The following is a 25,057-nucleotide window of genomic DNA, read 5'->3' on the forward strand; positions in this document are numbered from 1 at the left end:
AAGCAAAGAAATCTCAAGTGGGAATGTACTTTGAGAAACTTCAGAATTTTCCAACAGCAACATATTGGAAAACAATAGAAAGACTATCTTTAGAGTCTGGGTAACAACAGGACACACCTTGGTGTCACATTTCACTATTCCCAGGCTTTGTAAGGCAGCAGAATAGAGAATGAAGCTCTCTGCAGTCTTACACAAATATGCACAAGTTCCAGCTCCTGGAGAGTACCTTGTATTGAGATTGTAAGGTTATTTCCCTAAACCACCCTGTAGTGGTTTATATTTAAATTCCTCCCCCCATATAGAATTATGATCTACCTCTTTCATTTTAAACAGACCTCTGCAGCAACTAATAGTTTCACTTCATTCCCAGAGCTGGATTTGGCTCTTCATCCTTGTGACTTGAAGTTCAATGCCAGGAATAAAGTAGTATGGATAAGTTCACGTTTCCTCATTTCTTGAGCCACAAATTTGACACATCCTCACCGTCATCCATTTTCCCACTGACCCATGTTCCTCTCCAACTTGCCATCCACAAATGAGGCAGATAAAAAGTCTGAGCCAAGTTCTTAAACTATTGAGAATATTCTAGAAATGAAGTATACCTCTCCTCCTCCATAACCCTGCAGTTAATCCAAATTTTGTTTAAATTAATGGTATTTCACAAATATTTTCCACATTAACTGGAAGAAACAGTTTATTCAAAGTTTTGTAAACAAGTTAGAGGAACAGGAACCATGCACGTGTTTTAAAGCTTCACAACATGGTGTAACATCTCAGAAGCACAAAACCCAATACATTCCACCTGGGAAAGGAATCAACCCTCGCCTGCTCTTTTAAAAAATAAACCAGTGTAGAGAGCGAACCACGCTGATTCCTGACTACATGTGATTGTTACAGATTAAATATCAGGAATCAAGTTGAAGTGAACTTGAAATGAAGAAACTCAGGAGTTCTGTCAAAAATGAGTTGTAAAATTCACTTGTTTTTGTTAATAATTTATTTAAAACAGTGTTCCAAATCCACTCAATATGTTGAGGGATCCCACATTTCACAGAATCTATTGAAGACTACCTCACCCCATTTAAAGTTAGAACATTCATAAAGATTGAAATGAATTTTTTTTAAAAACAATTTATGCTAAGATTTGATATTTCTAAAATCCAAATTTTTGCTCTTATCCATCTTCCTGAAGTATAAACTTTACAATCAAATCTTACCTAATATTTAACATTCCAACTCTAAACAAGATCTGATATTGCAGTAATACATTTGCTTTTTCTGACATGTTTCAACAGTAGATTAGAGGGTTATACATTTAAACAATTTATAAAAACCACACATTTTAAAAAGAGCCAGTGCAACATTTTACTGCCATTATATATAGAAGATGAACGCCACTGCAGTGTTCATTCCAACAAGATTGGCTAACCGTTTCTAGGAAGAACAAAGACCATACCCAAAACACCATGTAGTGTTTGGTTTGTATTTTATTAAGTGCTGCAGATGTGACAGCTCATTTCAGCAACGTCCATCATTTAATCCTTTTTAAAATGCCCATAGTTCTCCGTCCACCAAGCAACAATATCAACTGACGTGCATGTCATTCTGTACCAGTGTTTTCACGATGGATGATGGTCCGTTATCTGCTATAGAGTTCCAATGCATTGCAGCTCCCAGGTTCAGCAAACTGCCAGCACTATACCCAACTGCAGGTAGCACTGTCCAGGTTTCATGACTCTCCCTGGAATTTATTTACATTGCAGTACACAAGTCGTTGGAAGCAACAAAAGGAATGCACGCAGAAATCAATACCCAAACAATACTACTGTTGAAGACAGTTCGGTTAATTTCATTTGCTCCATTATAAATTACTAAATATATCTACTGTATATATTCACCTTGTTTGTTAAAACTTCAGAATGAATTCAATAGATTCTCATCACTTCTTCCATAGAACCAAGACAATATTCACTGCTTTCACAGAACAAGGCAATACTAAATCTGATAATCAGCTGTACAAGGCAAAATGATTATTTAGCTGCAGTTATCTTTTTAATAGAGTAGATTTCAAACAGACAATTTTTCCAATGTTACTTTGATTAACTGGAAAATAGCAGATTACTGCTGATTCAGTTAAGTTGCCGATTTTGTGTATTGATTTAGTGAACTCAACCATTCAAAATAACTAAATTTTGTTCATAAAATCTTCAAAAGTACAAAATATACAAAAAATGTACAGAGGTAAACGAAACTTCCCCACCCCTCCCCAGAACGTTTGAAATAATAAAAGTAATCTAAACAAGTTGCATTTCAACTTTAAGAAATACTAGTCTGAATCTCTTCCTATTTCATCCAACATATCGATCGATACAAGTTCAAGTTTTATCAAGTAATGCACTTGTAAAAAGGCCAGGGCACACCATACAATGATTTTGCATTATTGCATTAAGTATTCTAATCAGGATTCCTTCCAGGGCCCATTAAAACTCAGGCTCACTCTGGTATCAGATAGTTACAAACCATTTTCTGCAAAGCGCCGCTTTTCATATACAGCGGGATTGTTCACAGCCTCTGGAAGGTCTTGTTCCTCCTCGTCTGCCATTGGAAATGAAAATCAACAACATTAGAAATGTAACTTCAGAAATACTGCTGAGTTAATTGATAGATTTATAAGATACATTGAAAGTTGTTCCACAATATCAACAACTAATTTATTTTGTTTAAACCATTAGAATTTGGTAACCTTTCTTATCACTAATAACTTATGGCTTAGTAAGTGGCCATTGAGTCATGATAAAAAAACAAGTATTTGCAATGACAGTTGACGATGAGGAAACAAAGCAAAATTTAGTCTTTAACCCAATGTTCACACATGCACTCAAGCCTGCATTCCCGTGAGGATGATGGATCATAAACTTGCAGACTATCCTGCAATGTCTCTCCTTCCTCAGACTGAACATGGAAGCTAATGTATATGAACTATATACTGACTGATTCCACAACTTATGACTCACTTTCAATGACTGCAACTCATGTTCTCAATATTTATTACTGATTATAATATTTTGCACATTGGTTGTTTGTGTGTCTTTGTATGTAGTTTTTCCCAATAAGTTTAAAAACTTAGAGCAATGCAGTATGGAGTAGGGCCTTCTGGCCCAACAAGCTGTGCCATCCCAACAACTCCACAACCTTGATTAACCCTAACTTTAATCACAGGATAATTTATAACGACCAATTAACTTACCCAGGACGTCTTTGGACTGTGGGAGGAAACCAGAGCACCCAGAGAAAACCCATGCATTCTATGGGGAGGGCATACAGGGACTCCTTATAGAAAGGCGCCGGAATTAAACTGCAAAATGCCCCAAGCTGTAATAGCGTCGTGCTAATTGCTATGCTACCATGGCACCCATTTCTATTGTGATTACCCACAAGAAAATGAATCTCAAGATAATATGTTGTACTTTGAAAATAAAATTTACTTTGAACATTTAGGTCAATGAAAGATGGGCAAGTTCACAGTCTTCTTGCTGGGCATGACATATTAGATCCAGAATATCCTTAGCAAGTGAAAAGAGGCATGTTTTCAAACAGCCTTTGATAGGGTTTCAAACACTATCACACAAACTAAGGGCACTGAATATATTAGAGGAGACAGATAATTGGTTGAAAGTTAAAGCAAAATAGAAATAAATGATTTTTTCCAAATATGTGGGCTATAACTAACACAAGAATTAGCACAGAGTCTTCAGTTTCTTACCAGATTACAGTAACAGATTAAAGACGTATCCAAGTTTGCCGAAGATACAAAAATAAGTTAGAAAGATATAGAGTCTACAAAGGTGAATGACTGAGTTTCAAGTTGGCAGATGGACTATGGGAAGAAGCAGAGTTGTCAGCTTGGATAGGAAAATAAAAACAAGTGCTGATGGGCAGTGGGATCTTAATGTATGAGTTAACATGCAAGTATCGTCATTAGAAAGTATAATGATGTTGGCTTTATTGCAGAGTTCTGAAATTATAAATGGCCTATCTGGAATACCTGTGCAGTTTTAGGCTCTGTGCAGTGTGCTTAGAAGTGGTGCTGCATATACATTCATACCCAAATAACAGGATTTTCCTCAAAACATTGAAATGCAAGGTTATGGTAGGGATTCATGGGATGGATGCTGGAAGGAGAGTCTCTAGATTGCAAAGCCTGGAACGAGGTGGTGAAATCTCACAATAAAGTGTTGTCCATATCGAATTGTAGATGAACAGAAATTATCACAGACAATGGTTGTAAATTTTTGCTATTCTGTACCCCAATAGACAATGGATATTCAAATGAGTACATCTATGGATGCTGAGGAATTAGGATCTGCCATACATTAACTGTATGAATCTGACTCAAGCGCTGCATGGATTACTTCTGTTTTCATGTATGTGTATGTTTTGGCAGTTCGAAACAGAGACTTGCTCCAAGTGTTTTGGAAAGTATGCAAGACAACTTATTACAGTAAGAAACAATACCTTTTGAATACAATTACGTTCCAAAAGTTGTACTTTCCATTGGTAATCCCTAGATTTCTAGGCTGCTACACTTTATGGAGACGAAGAGGTCAATACTTTACAGACTAAATGAGCATAACCTGTATATTTTTACACTTCATTTTGTCTGTTCCAAAAACAGAGGTTTAAGATTATTCCCTAGGGGTAGAATAAAAATCGACATTTACATTCAACAAAGCAAACAAAAAAAGTCATTTGGTCCTTCGAGGCTGCTCCACCATTCAAAAATCATAATTGATCTTCTACCTCCATGTCATTTTCCTGAACTGTCCTCTAATGATTTCCAGTTGAAATTTTGCTCAGTGACTGAACCTTCACAACCCTAAAGACGGAAAATTCCAAACCTCCTTCACCCTGTATCAAAAGAAAATTCTTAATCCCAAATGGCCTGCCCCTTCATTCTGAGATTGTAACTGAGAATGTTGAAAGTTTCAATGAGAACTCGTTTTTCTAATTTCTGTAGAGTTAGTTTGCTCAACCTCTTCCCTCATCCCGAGAAGTCCTGTAAAGCGTTGCTGCATACACACTATTTTAAGTATTTTAGTAAGACCAAAACTGTACACAGTATTTCATTGTACCAAAACTATACAATTGCAGTAAAATATTACTCCTGTATTCAAATCTGCTTGAGTCATAAAATACAGCACAGAAACAGGCCCTTCGGCCTATCTAGTCTATGCTGAAACCATTTAAACTGCCTATTCCCATCAACCTGCTCCAGAACCATAGTCCTCCAACTCTCAACTATCCATGTACCTATCCAAACTTCTCTTAAACAGAAAAATTGAGCTCACATGCACCCCTTGTCCTGGCAGCTGATTCTACACACTCATGATACTGAGTGAAGTTTCCCCTCAAGTTCCTCTTAAACTTTTCACCCATAACCCATGACCTCTGGTTGTAGTCTCACACACCCTCAGTGGAAAAAGCCCGGTTGCATTTACCCTATCTATAATCCTCATAATTTAGCATACATCTATCAAATCTCTTCCCAATCTTCTATGTTCTAAAGAATACAGTCCTAATCTATTCAATATTCCCTTATAACGTAGGTCCTCCAGAACCGGCAACATCCTTGTAAATTTTCTCTGTACTCTTTCAATCTTGTTTACACTTTCCTGTAGGTAGGTGACCAAAACTGCACACAATACTCCAAATTAGGCTCACCAACATCTTATACAACTTCAACATAACATCCCATCTCCTGTACTCAATACATTGAATTATGAAGGCCAATGTGTCAAAAGATTTCTTTATGACCCTATCTACCTGTGACACCATTTTCAACAAATTATGGACCTGTATTCCCAGATGTCTTTGTTCTACCACAGTCCTTACTGCCCTCCCGTTCACAGTGTAAGATCTATCCTGGTCGGTCTACCGAAGTGCAAAACTTTGGACTTGTCTGCTTTAAATTCCATCTACCATTTTTCCAACTGATGCAAATCCTTCTGCAAGCCATGATAGCTTTCCTCACTGTCCACTACACCCCCAGTCTTGGAGTCATCTGCAAATTTGCCAATCCAGTTAACCACATTATCTGGATCATTGATACAGATGACAAACTACAAAGGACCCAGCACTGATCCCTGCAATGCACCATTGGTCACAGGCCTCCAGTCAGAGAGGCAATCCTCTACTACCAGTCCCTGGCTTCTCCCACAAAGCCAATGTCTAATCCAGTTTACTACCTCATCATGAATGCCAAGCAACTGAACCTTCTTGATCTGCCTCCCATGCTGGACCTTGTCAAATCCCTTACTACAGACAATATAGACAACATCCACTGCCTTGCCTTCAACCATTTTCCTGGTAACTTCTTCAAAAAAACTGTAAGATTGGTTAGACACGAACCCATGCTGACTATCCATGTTTATCCAAATACTTATTATATTATACTACACTGAGAAAGACAAAACAATCTAGATGGTTTCCCTATCACTACTTACTGCACATGCCTGTTAGTATTCAGTGTCTCATTAACACACTGACTGATCTTATCCACTCTCACCAGCTGAAACCTTCGCTACAAAGTTTTAAGATTTGTAAGTAGTTTATAAGTTCTCCCTGTGACTGCATAGGTTCCACCAACATTCCAAAGATGTACAGGTTAGGGCTAGTGAGTTGTGGGCATACTATGTTGGTACTGGAAGCATGACGACACCTGCGGGCTGCCCCACCATATCCTCAGACTGTTGGTCATTGATACAAACGATGCATTTCACTGCATGTTTTGATGTACATGTGACAGAACTAATATTTATCTTTATCATCTGTTTTGTTCTTGCCAATTTAACTTCTCTTTTTCTGTAGGCTGCTTTACAATTTCCTCCTATTCACATCCCAGGTAGTTTTAAAAAAAAATCATAGAAAACTTGGAAAGACTTCCATTTGTTCTGTTATGGTTATTATTCTATTACAGATTTACTGAGCATGTCCGCAAGGAAATGAATCTCAGGGTTTATATGGTGACATATGTGTACTTTGATAATAAATTTACTTTGAATTTCAGGTCTCTTCAGCCAGATTACTAATACAGATTGTGAATAGCTGGGCTGCTCCTGCAGTATCCAACTAATCACAGATTTTCAGACTGAGCCAGATCCATTTATTCACTCTCTTTTCTACCAAATAACCAGTTGTTAATCCATGTTCATATATTACCCTCAATTGTGAAGGCACAAGGGACAGCGGATACAGGAACGTGGAAGAACTTGAGGTCAGGCAGCCTCTGTGGATTTAGAGTTTTGATCTGAAACAATGATGACTCCTTTTCTCCCACAGATGCTATTTGACTTGTTGAGTTCCTCCAACAAATTGTTGCTCCCTGAATTGTGTTCTAACCTTGTTGACCAAACTCCCATGTGGGACGTTATTGAATGCCTTTCAAAAATCCAAATAAACCTCACCCATGGTTTCTCATTATTCCACTGGTCACATTTTTTAAAGAACTCTGGCAAATTAAACATGATATTGCACAACATTAACTTGCATTGAGCAATATACATGGTGTGAAATTAAAATGACCAAAGTACTATAATCTTCCAATTTCATTACACTTCACTCAAGTTTTTCATCAGTTTTTAATACACTGAGAATGTATGGGGTTTTACTGGCCTGGCCCAATGTAATAATTCAGTAAACAAGTTTAAACACTGGCATGGTACAATCCAGATTCAGCTACTAAAAATTCTTTCACTATTCAGTGTGCTGAATGGCCTCCTGTACTGCACTGTTTCATTCTTCTATCAACAAGCTGTTGTTTCTCTCAAATGCTTCACCAATACATTTGCGGTTATGGCAAAGGCAATAATGGCAATACAGATGATGCTGCAAAATGCTTCCCCTCTTCTGCTCAACATCAATACAAACAGATCAATCAGCCCAAATTGTCTCCAAAAAATTTCAGGCTCATGCAAGCATCTTCTTTCTGATCTTCATTGATCAGCTGGAAGGAAAATCTCTCCAAATTTCCCCACTTGGCTATGGCTTGCTACATTTCTTGCAACACTTGACCTACAAATTCTGCCACGTGGCCTCAACTTCACATCCATGCCAAATATAAATTTAAATTAGAAAAAATCTGAAGCACAAACCACTCTCTCCCAGATGTAGACATGTGCCTCCCTTTCTTTTCAAAGAAACAATTCCTATATTAGGGAGGCATGGTAACAGAGCTTCACAATGCTTTACAGTACTGGCAACCAGGGTTCAATTCCAACCACTAAGCAATTTCTATGTTTCTCCCCATGGCCATGAGGGTTTCCACCAGATTCTCCACAGTCACCTCAGTCCAAAGACACACCGGTTGGTAGGTTAATTGATCATTGTAAATTGTCCCGTGATTAGGCTCGGGTTAAATCAGAGATTGCTGGGCAGCACAGCTCGAAGCATTGGGGGAGTCTAATCCAAGCTGCGTCTCAATCAGTTAAATAAAACTGAATTAGATTAGCTAAAAATGTTTTGAGATCATCTGAAAGAACCATGAAAGGCACTATTGAAATTGGACATACTGTTCCATACAAAGTCTCCTCCCAAACAAGATCTGGCACTTTAGATCAAGACAGGTGGGAAAAATCATCCTTCTATCCAGCTTTGTTAACACCAACCTCTCTGGTTGAGTATGAAGGTCTTTCCTATGTATATGTAGTTCAAGCAATGTAGAAACCTGTCTTCCCACCTTCAAAAAATGGATCATGAAAATGGATGATGCACATAATGTGAATATCAAGAATGACTGTGTCTGGTTAGTGAACATTACATCAGAAAGCAGCTGTTACCAACATGTTGGACAGGCAAGAATTGTTGTCTAGATCCTCAGCAGGAATATTAGAGTCACATTTTTCTCCACAACTTGGCAAGTGATGGGGAAGAGAACAAAATAGGTTTCTTCAGGCATGAAGTAATTCCATGAGAATTCAGGCTGAAAATCCACCCTCTTCATTGTTCAGATCCATCCCCAATCACAGGTATTTAAGCTATCCAACATTTCAAGTTGCTACATTGGTAAATTGCTTTATTATTGTCACATGTACCAGGGTACAGCAAAAAAATTTCTTGTATATCATCCATGTAGGTCAATTCATTACAATGGTGCATCAAAATAGTATAAAATAATAACAGAATGCAGAATGAAGTGTTACAGCACAGAGGAAGTAGTGCAAGTAGTCAGGAAGGTGCAAGGTTGTAACAAGGTAATTTGAGGTCAGGGTCCATCTTATCATTCAATAGTGTTATAGCAAGATAGACATTGCCCTTGACCATGGTGGAAAGTGCTTTAGGCTTTTGTATGTTCTCAACATATCCTGAGACTTAAGACATGGGCTGATCTTTCCAGAATACCAATTCACCATCTCAAAGCTGCCCTAGTCTGCAGTTCCACAATATCCTTCAATGTTTTGAGTTTCAACAAATGTCTCCCCTTACTCCAAGGGAAAGATCAAGCTTTAACAGCCTTTAAGTTCTGAAGTTCCTTTAGATCCTCCTCCTTTTAATTTCCTAACTCCATTTTGTTATGAATCCTGTGGCACATTTACTATTTCTTGTTCTAAATGATCAGTCCTAGAACCTTCATGTCCCCATTTCCCCTGCCTGAACTCCATGCTCTTCTGCCACCTTTTCCTGACTTTCTTTGGATAGGAATCTATGACAATCTAAACAAAACTAATGAATGTGGTGGTACTGTGTTTTATCAGCATTTAAAACTAATTGGAATGAGAGGGTAAAGTCAATTGAATCCAGTTTAAAATGCAGTAATTTCAGGACAATAATCACTATCAATCTACAGCAAATATACTTCTCATTCAAGCACACGAAACAGATACTAGTAAAACACCAAGTGAATATCTCAGGCACTAAATAGGAAAACTCATGCAACACATTATGCTGAGCAAGAAACTATTGCACCTAGTAATATAGTCATTAACCCATTTTCAGCACCCCTTGTAAATAACATGTTAGATGCCTAATGAAATCAGTGCATATGCAGATTAGTGTCAGCTTAATTATGCACACTCTTGCAGCAACAGAAGATTGCAACCAAATTCTGTGGTTTAATAAATGTGTACAAGTAATAAAATATCAAGTTTCAGGAAAGCATTGTTGATTGCAAACAAATGACAACCATAATTAAAACTTTAGCTTTACAATAAATATTAACTCATTTGGTGCAATGCTATTTACCAAGATAAAAAATAAAATGGAGAAAACATTTTAAGGTAAATTTAAATACAATGAACTAAAAGCCAAAATTAGATTAAATGCAGCCTGACTCTTCATTCTTTCCACCAGTTCTAATATTCAGTTGATACTTAACTGTACAGCACAATAAATCGCAAGACAAAACCACACAAATCAATGATTAAACTATCAAGATGCAAAAACAAAATTTCATTCAAAATGAGAAGTGACAAACATGAAAGCAGTGTGCATATCACATTGAAACTAGATAAACCTCTATGTCTATCAGTAGTTTATGTTGAAAAGAAAATGATGCCAATGCATTGGAGGGGTTGGGGTTTGCATGTAGTTATCAGCAGGCAAACTGACCAAAGCAGAGAAGCAGATGGTAACATGCAGACAAAACTGAAACTAAATCTAAATGTGTTATCTGCATGAAGATTTACTTCGTAAAGATCATTATTCATTCGCTACACTTCCAAATTGGTTTAGAATGCTGTCAATTTACGATAGATTGTATTTAGGTACTTCAACTATTTGAGAGTGTATTTAATTGATTTTATACTCATTTCTAAAGTTCCTTTTAATCATTTATTTGGTTGAGATAGTGATGAGCAGACAGTGACACATTTGGCAGGGAATTGGCCTTAAACTGATTAAATGGTACAAGAGAAGCCCCACATAACCCTTCCAGTCAGTCTGGAAGGGGCTGATCAACTTTTACTCAGTCTCCTCAAACAATCACATAGAAATGTTGGTCACTGGGAGAGGGGAAAACAGGTGCTTTATACTTGAGCAGTGTGCAGTTCTATGCCAATTCATTGCTACTTTTCCACCACTACAACCAGCTCAGTCTCCTGTAACAGAAATTGAAAAGGTTATGTCTTTCCATGGCACACAAAACTCCTGCCAGTTTGTAGATTTAGTTTATGTAGTTCAAGTAAAATTAATAAACTAAAATTGCAATCCTATTCAAATAATTTAAAGCTGTTCTTTTCAACTCCGATAAGTTATAAAGTTGTAGGGTAGTTTTGATTAGTTTTCCAAAACATCAGGCATAAATATCAAGATCAGCACAACATCAAGAAGTGAATGTCCTGTCCAGTGCTATACTGTTGCTTGCTTTATTAAATTTATTTAAATTAGAAAAGACTCCCGTCTTGAATACGACCAGGTGCAGTTCCCAATGTTGCACAAGATAATTGTTTAATTAAATGATGCATTCTCAAATTAAAATGTTAGACCACAAGATATAGGAGCAGAACTAGGCCATTCAACACAAGAGTCTGTTCCACCATTCCATCATGGCTGATTCCGGAACCCACTCAACCCCATACACCTGCCTTCTTGCCATATCCTTTGATGCTCTGACCGATCAGGAAATTATCAACTCCACCTTAAATATACCCACGGACTTGGCTTCCACCGCAGTATGTGGCAGAGCATTCCACAGATTCACTACTCTGACTAAAAAGATTCCTTCTTACCCCTGTTCTAAAAGGTCACTCCTCAACTTTGAGGCTTTGCCCTCGAGTTTTGCATACCCTCACCATAGGAAACATCTCCACCATTTACTCTATCTAGTCCTTTCAACATTCGGTAGGTTTCAATGAGATCCCTCCCCCCCCCCCCCCCCCCCAACATTCTTCTAAATTCCAGTGAGTACAGGGCCAAAGGTGCCAAACGTTCCTCACATGTTAACCCCTTCATTCCCAGAACTATCCTCGCGTACCTTCTCTGGACTCTCTCCAATGACAACACATCCTTTCTGAGATTTGGGGCACAAAACTGTTGACAATATTCCAAGTGCGGCCTGACTAATGTCTTACAAATGCTCAGCATTATCTCTCTGCTTTTATATTCTATTCTCCTTGAAATAAATGCCAACGTTGCATTTGCATTTTTACCACAGACTCTCACAAAATGATGGAGGACCTCAGCAGGCCAGACTACATGCATCTATGGAAAAAAGTACAGTCCACGTTTCGGGCTGAGACCCTTCAGCTGAACATTGACTGTACTTTCCCCCCCACCCCCCAACCGATGCTGTCTGGCCTACTGAGTTCCTCCAGCATTTTGTGCACTGCTTTCATTTCCAGCATCTGCAGATTTTCTCTTGTTTACCACAGACTCAACCTGTAAATTAACCTTCTGGGAGTCTTGCACGAAGTCCCAAGTCCCTCTAACACCTCTGCTGTTTGAACCTTCTCCCCATTTAGATAATAGTCTGCACTATTTTCCTTTTACCAAAACGCATCATCATACATTTCCCAACACTGTATTCCATCTGCCAATTTTTTTGTCCATTCTTCCAATTTATCCAACTCCTGCTGCAATCTCATTGCTTCCTCAGCACTACCTACCTACCCCTCCACCTATCTTTGTATCATCAGCAAACTTTGCCACAACACCATCAATTCCATTATCCAAATAATTGACAATGTGAAATGTAGAGGTCCCAATACTGACCCCTGAGGAACACCACTACACACTGGCAGCCAACCAGAAAAGCCCCCTTTTATTCCATTCGCTGCCTCCTGTCCGTCAGCCATTCCTCAATCCATGCCAGTATCTTCTCCTGTAACGCAATAGAGTTTTATCTTAAGGAGCATTATTTGCGGCATCTTATCAAACGCTTTCTGAAAATCCAAGTAAAGGATATCTTTTGTCTACCCTGCTTGTTACTTCCTCGAAGACCTCTAACAGACTTTTTCAGGCAAGATTTCCCTTTACAGAAACCATGCTAACTTTGACTTATTTTATCATTAGTCTCCAAATACTTTGAAAGCTCATCTTTAATAATAGACTCCAATATTTTCCCAACCACTGAGGTTAGGCTAACTGGAGTACAATTTCCTTTCTTTTGCCTTCCTTCTTAAAGAGTGGAGTGACATTTACAATTTTCCAGTGACTCTTGAAAGATAATGACCAATGCATCCGTTACTTCTTCAGCAACCGCTTTCAGAACTCTGGGATGTTGTCCATCTGGTCCAGGTGATTTATCCACCTTAAGACCTTCTCCTTTATAATAGTACATTTTCCTTTGAAATAGTAATGGTACTCACTCCTGCTCCCTGACACTCAGACCTCTGGTACACTGCTAGTGTCTTCCACAGTGAAGACTTAAGCAAAGTACTCATTAAGTACATCTGCCATTTCTTTGTCTCCCATTACTATCTCACCAGCATCATTTTCCAGTGGTCCAATATCAACTCTCACCTCCCTTTTACTCTATATAACTGGAAAAGCTTTTAGTATCCTGTCTTAGACTATAAGATGGTTTGCCTCATTTCATCTTTTCCTTTCTTATAGCTTTCATAGTTGCTTTTTGTTGGATTTTAAAAGCTTCCCGATCATCCTACTTCGCACTCTCTTTTACTACCTTTCATGCTTTTTCCTTGGCTCTATGCAGTCCTTAACTTCCCTTGTCAAACATGGTTGCCTACCCTTGCCATTTGAGAACAATTCTGTGGGATGTATCTACTCTGTGCCTTGTGAGCTGTTCCCAGAAACTTCACCCACCTCTTCTCTACCATCATCCCCGCCAGTATCCATCTCCAATCCACCTGGGCAAGCTCCTTTTCTCATGCTTATAATTCTCTTTATTCCATTGCGATACTGATACATGTGACTTGTGCTTCTCCCTCTCAAATTGCAGTATGAATTCAATCAGATTATGATCACTGTCTACTAAGGGTTCCTTTACATTAAGCTTCCTAATAAGATCACCCAATCTAAGATGGCCTTTCCCTGAGTAGGCTCAAGCACAAGCTGCTCTAAAAAGCCATCTCATAGGCATTCAACAAATTCCCTCTCTTGCAATCTGACACCAACCTGACTTTCCCAATCCTCTTGCATATTGAAGTCCCCAATTACAATGTCATATTACCGTCTTCCATCTCTTACCAACAGAGCCAAACCACCGCCTATCCCTCCTTGCCTGTCCTTTAGTAAAGCATGTAAAGCATATCCTTTGATGTTAAGCTCCCAACTATGGCCTTTTTTCAATAATGACTCAGTGATGCCCACATCATACTGCCCAATCTCTAATTGCGCCACAAGTTCATCCACCTTATTCCGAATGCTACGCACATTTGAATACAGCACCTTCAGTCCTGCATTCTTTGTCCTTTTGAATTTTGTCTCTGTGGTACAATTTAACTCTCTGCTTTGTCTGCAGTTGTACCCAATCATTGGCTTGTCCTTCCTTACATTCATGTTACACCCATCTACTAGTAAACCTGCTGGCTCATTCTCAGCTCTATCATACTGGTTCCCACCCCCCTGCCATATTAGTTCAAACCACTCAAAAACTGTAGTAACCTGCCCATAAGAATATTGATAATCTTCCCCAAACTAGTCCAAGTGCCCTGCACAGAGTTTCCCAAAGACTAAGGTGGCTGGGAAACAAGAAGTTTCAGAGACAGATGCACATCACTGGCAAAACTCACCAACAGTATAAGGTCAATAACTAATAAGGGAAAGTTAACTAAAATTTGATTTTTAAAAAAACTGCAGCATCACAAACTGAACTAAGAAACTAAACTTTGTTTTGTATTCACCCAGTCCATGAGATGGCAAATATTTTTACCTCAAGCTCAGTAATCTCAAATTAGGTAGAAATAAACCACAAGCAAGAAAAATTTTATCATACTAAATGTGGCCTTAAGAGGTGCTAAGCACAGAATGAACTAATACAGCCAGAATGAAATGTCTTATTTGTACATCTCATCTTGGGGTCTCAAATGATCTGAAATTTCAATGCACTGAAAATCTTGAAGCATCTTCAAATGGTCTTAAACAAGATGGCAAAAATCAAAGCAAAATGTAAAGTTAAAAATGATTAGAGGAACTGAATTGAGAGAGGCTCTGAATGACCAGGTGAACACAAATGCAAAAGTGAAAGGTGCAGAAAAGATGGCTTTCAAAATTTGGAATAACTTCTTTATTTCCCAGTCAAGTGCTTTATTTTACAAAAGTAGCCAGAGATTTATTTAAGTTAATTAAAATATGCGTAGTCCTAATGTAAATAAAGTTAATTAAAACTGATGTACATCCTGGAGAAAGCTCATCAACTTAATGGCTGGAGCACAGAAATATTCAGCAGATAACACACTTAGATTTAACACAGCTCTTGGTTTCAAGGAAATGAGGCCCAAGCTCACCTTGGACGTCTTCTTCCCCACCATCACCATCCTCTTCCTCATTGTAAGCCAGTTCGGCCTGCTTGTCTGCCTCGTACTCACCCACATTACCATCATCCCCATTATAATCCGCCACTTTAGAGTCATGTTGCGGATCAGCTGGGGATTCATTTTCATCAAAGAACTGGCCTGAGGAATCAAAGTCAGAAGAGAAAGAAAGCAGAGGGGGGAGAAAAAGACAGAAATCTACATTGTAAATGGAGAATAAGGATTTTTAATAATTATTTCAAGAGGATGCCACAGAAACCTGACCATCTCCACACTCTTTGGAATTCTGAATTTTATTCCCAATTGATGCAAAACATAAGTACAGAGCAATGGATTAAAACGCCAAGCTCAGTTAAAGCTCCTTGAAACCTTTCAAATTATCAACATGTTGTCAAACTGTTTCTCTCAGCCTATTCAATGATGTGGGCTGCCCAATATAATTCTACAGCTTTCTTAATAAAATAATTCAAACTAAAATCTGGAATTATCAAAATAGAACACCAGCTCTTTATAGCAAAATTGAAACAGACGGAATTAAAAGAAACAGTCCATTTAGATTTAGTGAACACCTGTGTTCAGAAAGCAAAGTAAATCTGAAATAAAAATTGAATGCTGAAACAATCAACAGCTTGGGCAGCATCTATGGAAAGAGAAATTTAACATTTCGCGTTGTTGACCGTTTAGAAAGATTGATACCTGTCATCTGCTGATTTCCAGTATTGCTTTCTACATCTACATTGTTCAATTAAGGCATAACAAAAATGGCTTATCATGGCTCAAATGTGTGAAACTTTAATAATGGGGAAGGAGGAAATAATTAAAATCTACAGAAAAAAGTGTTCCTAATATGAAATAAAAATGTGCTAGATAGCATAAGTGAAGTAACAGAAAATGGCCTAAAAACACAAGATAGCAACAGCTTTTACCTCAGGTTAGGAACCTAAGATTTTTCTTTTTTTGATAAAAAAACATTCGCTGCCTAGTTTACAGAATATTTCTATTATATTTGTTCCAGTTAGTATTAACTTTCACCCCACATTATAAAAATCAGAAACATTTTAAATTAGGTACTTTTTCCCCTTGTGCTGACCATTCTCAGACCTAAACTTTTTATATATAACCCAGGTACATTCCTCATTAGGTTTAAAATTTAGGCAGGCTTTTGCTGAAGCTATTACAAAAGATTCAAGATTGTGTAATAATAGTACTAATGCATCTTTTGAAATAGAACAGTTCAGATTAAATCAAATTGAAATTGAAAAGCTGGGAAACCTCTGCCTCCAGTAAAAGCATGAACTTTCTAGTAAAAGCTTTAAGGAATTAAAATGTTGCTTCAAATCCCTAATTTGAGCACATATGTATACCAGTCACTATGAAGATGACAGATGAATAATATTTGGATAAAATTGGGGGAAATATGAACCTAGTGGTCTGATTGCTACAAATCTATGTAGCATTAACCATTATAGCCATTAGAATTCACAATAGGGCAATGATAGCAGATTGTAATAAAAATGTAATGTGTCAAAGAGAACTGTTTATACAACTATGGGTAGTCCAACTTTGCCATGGAGGGTTGGGCATAAGGTTAGAAAACCCATCCCATAAAAACAGAGCTATAAAAACATCAACAGAAGCTCCAAAGAATTCATCCCCAGGAGAGGAAAGATCTTTGAAAATGGGCTACACCTGGGAACTAGCCCAGGACAGAGGACTCGAGTGAGCTGCAGTCAGCGATCTTGGCCCCAGTAGGAGTGATGGGCTTAAGTATGGTGGCTCAGTTGCTATTTATTGGCCAGACTTTGCCAGGATTTCAACTGCAAGACAATTTCATCAGAAGAAATCATCCCAATGAAGGTGATATTCATTCAAAATGAATGAAATCTGCACTTCAAACTAATGCTTCAGCTTGTAGCCAGTTTTAGAATATTTTGTTTATTGGAAATTAAATATTCATTATGGAAAGTGTCTTACTTACTCCCTCCTACTGTTCGTGAAATCATACGCCTGAAAGAATTGTCCTCATTTAGGAATCATCTCCATATTCCTCAATCTTTTCTAACACACAAGAGTCTCAAAGAAAGATTGCTTGGTTCAGTTGAGAAAAAATGGTACAATGGTTAACACTGAACAAGAGATTAAGCTGCAAAAAGGCAGTTGAACAAGTCAGTTAAGCATAAATTTCAATTAGAACTACAAAGAAATATTTGGCAAGGGCACAAAACACAAGGAAATACATAATAATGCTGGAACAGTTTAGAAGAAAGATCTTGAAGTAGATAGTTCTGATCACCGTAATAAAGGAAGTTTTAATGAAGGATGGATGGGGGATTTGCAAACACCAAAGCTGCAGAATTTTAGTTACATTTAGAAATATGTGAAGATGGCATTGTTTTCCTTGGAACAAAGGAGGTTGACTGCTAGGGGTATTCAATTTAGGTGCACAAGATAGAGATACTTGTAACAGGGAGCCCTTCTATTAGAAATGTCAAAAGGTTTGGGGACAGATCAAGAGTTGAGACATTGTTGACTCACTGCTGAGAGTCTAGACCTCTCTGCCAAAAGGATGAAGGCTGAACCGCTCACACTTAAAAGGTCTATGCGTAAGCAACCAGAATCCCATACACTACTGCCTAGAGTGGACAATGAGTGGAATGGTCTCCTTCCATTCCTCAACATTCCATGACAGCCATAATGATGGCAAGGATTAAAAACAGAATTCATAATGTGCAACCCAGTGAAATTGAGACGTGTTAGTCAGTGTCATTAGCAATGGCCATCCTCAAGGTGGTTCAGTGTCGGCCCGGAGGTTTCATCATAAAACCTTCCAATCTCTACCATGCACAAAGAGTCGTTCCCCCTTCCACCCCACTTTCCAACCACTTTCGCTTCAGCAAAGAGCCTGAATTTTCATACAAATTTTCAGTGAAATTTAAGAACATCTAATATTTAATCTTCCAACTGGGCTGCTCAATACACAACTCTTGGAGCCTCCAGGTTTGGCAATCTTACACAACACTCTCCAGAGATAACACATGACCCACAAACCTAATCCTAACCCCCACAAAACACTGGTTGTTTTACTAACCTCATGACACAGAATGCCAAAACGTGTGCTCGATTCATCGATTTTCCCAAGACTTGGACATTCAGTACCAAACTTGAGTTGTCAATCCAGTACTTGCTTCTTGGTCATATTCTCCAGGGCAAATTGATTTGCATTTATAATGGAAAATAATTTGGTAGCCTCGTACATTATGTTTACCCAGAGGAGACCCTACATATTACCACTGATATATGGATTCAAACAGATTGATGTTTACTTAGCCATTTACTAGAAATATGAAGTACCTCACAAATTGCAAAAGTGCACAATTCTTGCTGCAACTACACAAGGTTTGGTGGGTCCATATGAAATTTATTGCAGGTAATTTGGTTTTACCCTCTTAAGGAGAGGATACCTGTCTCAGTGGCAGTGCAGCAAAGGTTCACCAGATAGATTCCAGTGATGTTCCAGGGAAAGGGAACCTAATAGTCTATCAACAACCCATTGGGAAAATGGAAAGTGATCTTATTGAAATATACTAAATTCTAAAGGGGCTTAAAGGTATAGATGGAGTGGATACTAAAAACTTGTTTTTATGAGCAGGGCCTTGTCATAGGAAAGGGTATCTCCCATTTGAGAGCAAAATGCGGACAGTAATTAGAGATTGGATAAGCTGGGTTAATTCTTACTCCCATGTAGGAGGTGGGGCAGGGGAGAAAGGCGATGTTACAAAAGTTTATAGAATTATGCACAAATAGGATAGTAGTCAATTTTTTTCCAGGGCAGGGAAGCCTAGAACTAGGACGGCACAACAACAACAAGAAAGCATTGTTAGCATAATCTCTTAAGGCATCAACTAACTGGGTTCAATACTACTGTCATCCGTATGGAGTTTGTATGTTCTCACAATCCCGTGGGTTGCCTCCAGGTGGTCCGGTTTCCTTCCATATTGTGAAGACATATGGAATAGAGGGCTAATTAGTCACATGGATGTAATTGAACAGTACAGGCTTGCTAGGATGGAAGGGCTGGTTACCATGGTGTATTTTTAAATAAATAGAGGACACAGGTTTAAGGTGAAGGAGATTCAAAGAACAAATTTTGCAGACTTTAGAATGAACTAATAGAGGTGGTGGTAGAGGCAAAAAGAATTACAATGTTTGGATAAGCACTTGAATAGGAGAGGTATCTGGCCTAATGCTGGCAAATGGAACTAGTGTAGCAGGGCATCAGGGTTTGCAGTGAGGTGGGCTGAGAGGACCTGCTTCTGTTTATTTTTCTATGAATCTCCTAGAGTTGGGCAGCTCCAGAATTTTATACTCTGCAGCTTTGGAGGAATCTGAGATCACGCTTCGATGTATAGGGAGGTCGAGAGTTAGGGGGATTGAGCAGTTATGTGGCCAAAGAGCAGATTAATCGTAATCTTAGCAAAAAACAGAAGCAGCTTGAGTCAACACATTGTCTCCTGTTGCATCTTCAAGACTGTATCTCATCTGATCACTGGGTACTTTGGCCTCTAAACACACCTCACCTGACATCTACACTTGGCCCTCTCACCTTGTGAAGTACCACAGTCCATGATGTAACTACACCTACATCCCAACAAGTTTATAATTTCACAAGCAGATACAGAAAGCTTTTATCATCTTCAATGTAGAAATTTGTATTAACAGAAATACTAAGGATGGAATCCATAACTGATCCAATTATCTGGAAGTCTTCAATCACACTTCACGTGAAGATTATACTGTCTTTGTATACAATACGTAATCACTAGATATCCTCCAACAGTAAATCTTGCAACTCCATGTCACATTTATGTAATATCATTGTCTGTTAGTCATGATTAATTGTTCCTTATTCACTGAAAGAAATTAAGTGTTAAAGTAGTTAGTGCCACTGTTTGCTCGGAAGCCACTTATCTCGATAACTAGGATTGACAATCCCACCTCACCCTGGCCACCGACATCCAGCTGGCAGTTCTTACAACTGCTGTAAAGTAAACTCACATGATAGCACAGGCCCCATATGATTGAGCCAGAGCAGATTTACATGCCACCTACAGTGGCATGCAAAAGTTTGGGCACCCCTGGTCAAAATTTCTGTTACTATGAACAGCTAAGCAAGTAAAAGATGACCTGATTTACAAAAGGCATAAAGTTAAATATGACACATTTCTTTAATATTTTAAGCAAGATTTCTTTTTTATTTCTATCTTTTACACTTTCAAAATAAAAAAGGAAAAGGGCCTGAAATAAAAGTTTGGGCACCCTGCATGGTCAGTACTTAGTAACACCCCATTTGGCAAGTATCACAGCTTGTAAACGCTTTATGTAGCCAGCTAAGAGTCTTTCAATTCTCGTTTGGGGGATTTTCGCCCATTCTTTCTTGCAAAAGGTTTCCAGTTCTATGAGATTCTTGGGCCGTTTTGCATGCACTGCTCTTCTGAGGTCTATCCACAGATTTTCAATGTTTAGGTCGGGGGACTGTGAGGGCCATGGCAAAACCTTCAAGCTTGCGCTTCTTGAGGTAGTCCATTGTGGATTTTGAGGTGTATTTAGGATCATTATCCTGTTGTCAAAGCCATCCTCTTTTCACCTTCAGCTATTTTACAGACAGTGTGATGTTTGCTTCCAGAATTTGCTGGTATTTAATTGAATTCATTCTTCCCTCTACCAGTGAAATGTTCCCCGTTCCACTGGCTGCAACACAAGCCCAAAGCATGATCGATCCACTCCCATGCCCTAACAGTTGGAGAAGTGTTCTTTTCATGAAATTCTGAACCTTTTCATCTCCAAACAAGCACCGGACGCAGTATACCACACCAGCCAACTCACAGGTGAAGTGTCACCTCACCTGGAAGGACTGTCTGGGGCCCTGAATGGTGGTGAGGGAGGAAGTGTAAGGGCAGGTGTAGCTCTTGTTCCGCTTACAAGGATAAGTGCCAGGAGGGAGATCGGTGGGAAGGGACAAGTGGACAAGGGAGTCGCGTAGGGAGCGATCCCTGCGGAAAGCAAAAAGAGGGGGGAGGGAAAGATGTGCTTGGTAGTGGGATCCCGTTGGAGGTGGCGGAAGTTACGGAGAATTATACATTGGACCTGGAGGCTGGTGGGGTGGTAGGTGAAGACAAGTGGAACCCTATCCTGAGTGGGGTGGCGGGCCGATGGGGTGAGGGCAGATGTGCGGGAAATGGGAGAGATGCGTTTGAGAGCAGAGTTGATGGTGGAAGGGAAGCCCCTTTGTTTAAAAAAGGAAGATGTCTCCTTCGTCCTGGAATGAAAAGCCTCATCCTGAGAGCAGATGCGGCAGAGACGGAGAAAATGTGAGAAGGGGATAGCCTTTTTGCAAGAGACAGGGTGGGAAGAGTAATAGTCCAGGTAGCCATGAGAGTCTGTAGGCTTATAGTAGATATCAGTAGATAAGCCGTCTCCAGTTTGCCTCCAACTTTCACCCTGCCCTCAAATTTACCTGGTCCATTTCCAATACATCCCTCCCCTTTCTTGATCTTTCTGTCTCCATCTCTGGAGACGGCTTATCTACTGATATCTACTATAAGCCGACAGACTCTCACAGCTACCTGGACCATTCCTCTTCCCACCGTCTCTTGCAAAAAGGCTATCCCCTTCCCACAATTTCTCCGTCTCCGTCACATCTGCTCTCAGGATGAGGCTTTTCATTCCAGGACGAAGGAGATGTCTTCCTTTTTTAAACAAAGGGGCTTCCCTTCGTCCACCATCAACTCTACTCTCAAACGCATCTCTCCCATTTCCCGCACATCTGCCCTCACCCCATCCACCTGCCACCCCATTCGGGATACGGTTCCCCTTGTTCTCACCTACCACCCCACCAGCCTCCAGGTCCAACGTATAATTCTCCGTAACTTCCACCACCTCCAACGGGATCCCACTACGCGACTCCCTTGTCCACTCCTCCCTTCCCACCGATCTCCCACCTGGCACTTATCCTTGTAAGCGGAACAAGTGCTACACCTGCCCTTACACTTCCTCCCTCACCACCATTCAGGGCCCCAGACAGTCCTTCCAGGTGAGGCGACACTTCACCTGTGAGTCAGCTGGTGTGGTATACTGTGTCCGGTGCTCCCAGTGTGGCCTTTTATATATTGGTGAGACCCAACGCAGACTGGGAGACCGTTTCGCTGAACACCTACGGTCGGTCTGCCAGAGAAAGCAGGATCTTCCAGTGGCCACACATTTTAATTCTACATCCCATTCTGATATGTCTATCCATGGCCTCCTCTACTGTCAAGATGAATCCACACTTAGGTTGGAGGAACAACACCTTATATACCGACTGGGTAGCCTCCAACCTGATGGCATGAACACTGACTTCTCTAACTTCCATTAATGCCCCTCCTCCCCTTCTTACCGCATCCCTGACATATTTAGTTGTTTGTTTTTCTCTCTCTGCCCATCACCCTGCCTGTTCTCCATCTCCTTCTGGTGCTCCCCCCTCCCCTTTTCTTTCTCCCGAGGCCTCACGTCCCATGATCCTTTCCCTTCTCCAGCTCTGTATCACTTTCACCAATCACCTTTCCAGCTCTTAGCTTCACCCCACCCCCTCCGGTCTTCTATCATTTCGCATTCCCCCCCCCCCCCCCAACTACTTTCAAATCTCTTAGTATCTCTCCTTTCAGTTAGTTCTTACTAAGGGTCTCGGCCCGAAACATCGACAGTGCTTCTCCCTATAGATGTTGCCTGGCCTGCTGTGTTCCACCAGCATTTTGTGTGTGTTGTTTGAGGAGTCAGGGTATTTATAAAGCTTTGAAATTTGCATCACCTGGCCTTTCCTAACAATGACTGTGAACAAACCATAGCCCTAACAAGCTAATTAAGGTCTGAGTCCTTGGTAAAAGTAACCTGACAGCTCAAATCTCTTGGGGTGCCCAAACTTTTGCATGGTGCTCCTTTCCTTTCCCCCCCCCCACTGTAAAATTGTACTAAACAAAAATAATACACTAATCTTGCTTAAAAAGTTGAAAAGAATGTTTCATCTTTAACTTTATGACTTTTGGCGATCAGTTCATCTTCTACTCACTTAACTATTCAGTGACAGAAATTTCGACCAGGGGTGCCCAAATTTTTGCATGCCACTGTACCCGCAACCCAAGTACTCCATGTCCACTCACCACACAGGGTTTCCCAAAGTCCTCTAAGCTGCTTGTACGTTCTTAATGAATAGATAGAGATTTTAAATTTTACCTTGTTGAAAACACTAAACAATGGCAAGAGAAACTAATTTCTTGCAATCATAATAAACTGACTTTAAAAAGTTTTAGAGTTGGAATTCAGCAGTAGGTACTTGAAGGTTCAGTTCTATTTGGATTTTGCTATGGCAATTAACAAATGGCATTATAAAAACAAGTGTTGTAAACCAGAAGCAGGGACAGATTATTCTGAACAAAGTCACCCACCTTGACTTTTAACATGCTCTCTTGGTTCGTTTGCTTTCTCATGTCCTTTTGCGCCCTGACGGTAAAAATGATTTGACAAAGCTTGGCCAGGAACAAAATGCTGAACTTGATTAGATGGTGGCTGCATGATCGATTCCTTGGTTAAGTGATGTATTAGTTTTCCTTGATGCTGTTTATCCAAAGCTGTATTTGTGCAGTTCAGAGAAAAAAAAATTCAGGAGAATCTGTTGTGTTACCACACAGTATGTATGCACAGGGAATACATTTTAGATTACATTATTCTACGAAGTTGGACTTGCCCTATCCAATATGACAATTGGACAAAAACATAAGGGGCTTTACACTTTGGGTTCAAGAACAGTTACTTCCCTTCAACCATTTGGCTCTTGAACCAACTGGCAAAACCCCTAGTCACTGTGGCCACTAAGCATCACCTTGCACTAAAATGGACTTTGTTCTAATTGTGTTTTATTGTTTTGAATACATCAGATGATCGAGCCCCCACTACATTCTTCAGTTATTTCGCCTGCGTAACTGTTGCACAGTCATTGTTACTTGCAGCTTTCAGTAAAACAGATCCATGGTTTGCCGGATTTAAACAATAAGCTCCCATTCATTACTGGCACTCCACAGGGAAGGATACAGAACTTGTGCAGTTAGAGTGATGATCAAAAGGAACATTTCAAAGGAATAGTTGCAGAATCTATAACCAAGGATTCATTCTACCTAAACCAAGGGTTCCCAGTCTATGGTCCATGGACCCCTCGCTTAATGGTATTGGTCCATGGCATAAAAAAGGTTGGGAACCCATGACTTAAAGCTTGATTTACAACAGCAATCCAGGTCAGGGCTTAGAAATCACTCCCTAAGTTTCACAATTGCTTTTAATCAATGTGAAAATCTCAGGAGAAACCAATTTCCAGCTGCACTGACAAACTGTAAGCCAAGATGCTCAGTTCTGTGAACACAGGATCATAGAATCATTATCTTTAGAGTCTGAGGCCAATGTGAGAGCACCTTTCAGGAGAGTGAATCCACAGAAAGCATTGGGTCCAGAGTCAGATAGGAGTAAGGAGCCTTAGGCCCCACACCTAAGGAATAGTTATTACTCTACAACCAGAACGTGCATGTGGATAACTTCATTCATCTGAACTC

The 25,057-nt window shown here is 39.6% G+C and overlaps 1 protein-coding gene across 3 annotated transcripts in view; it reads right to left on the reverse strand.

Annotated features, from left to right (window-relative positions):
• Positions 1 to 979: 979 nt before the first annotated feature.
• golm2 (golgi membrane protein 2) overlaps positions 980 to 25,057 on the reverse strand; it is an 82,958-nt gene continuing 58,880 nt past the window's right edge. Inside the window, exons 9-11 of one of the 3 annotated variants that reach the window (XM_073032687.1) lie at positions 23,903 to 24,085; positions 15,399 to 15,566; positions 980 to 2,595 (exon numbers count right to left, since the gene is read on the reverse strand). In XM_073032687.1, coding sequence (XP_072888788.1) covers positions 2,513 to 2,595; positions 15,399 to 15,566; positions 23,903 to 24,085 — 434 coding nt within the window. In that variant the 3' untranslated portion in view covers positions 980 to 2,512. The remainder of the gene's footprint in view (positions 2,596 to 15,398; positions 15,567 to 23,902; positions 24,086 to 25,057) is intronic. The other 2 variants (XM_073032689.1, XM_073032688.1) reach the window with 2 other exon arrangements.

Source organism: Hemitrygon akajei, chromosome 30, assembly GCF_048418815.1.
Source record: "Hemitrygon akajei chromosome 30, sHemAka1.3, whole genome shotgun sequence".
Classification (NCBI taxonomy): domain Eukaryota; kingdom Metazoa; phylum Chordata; class Chondrichthyes; order Myliobatiformes; family Dasyatidae; genus Hemitrygon; species Hemitrygon akajei.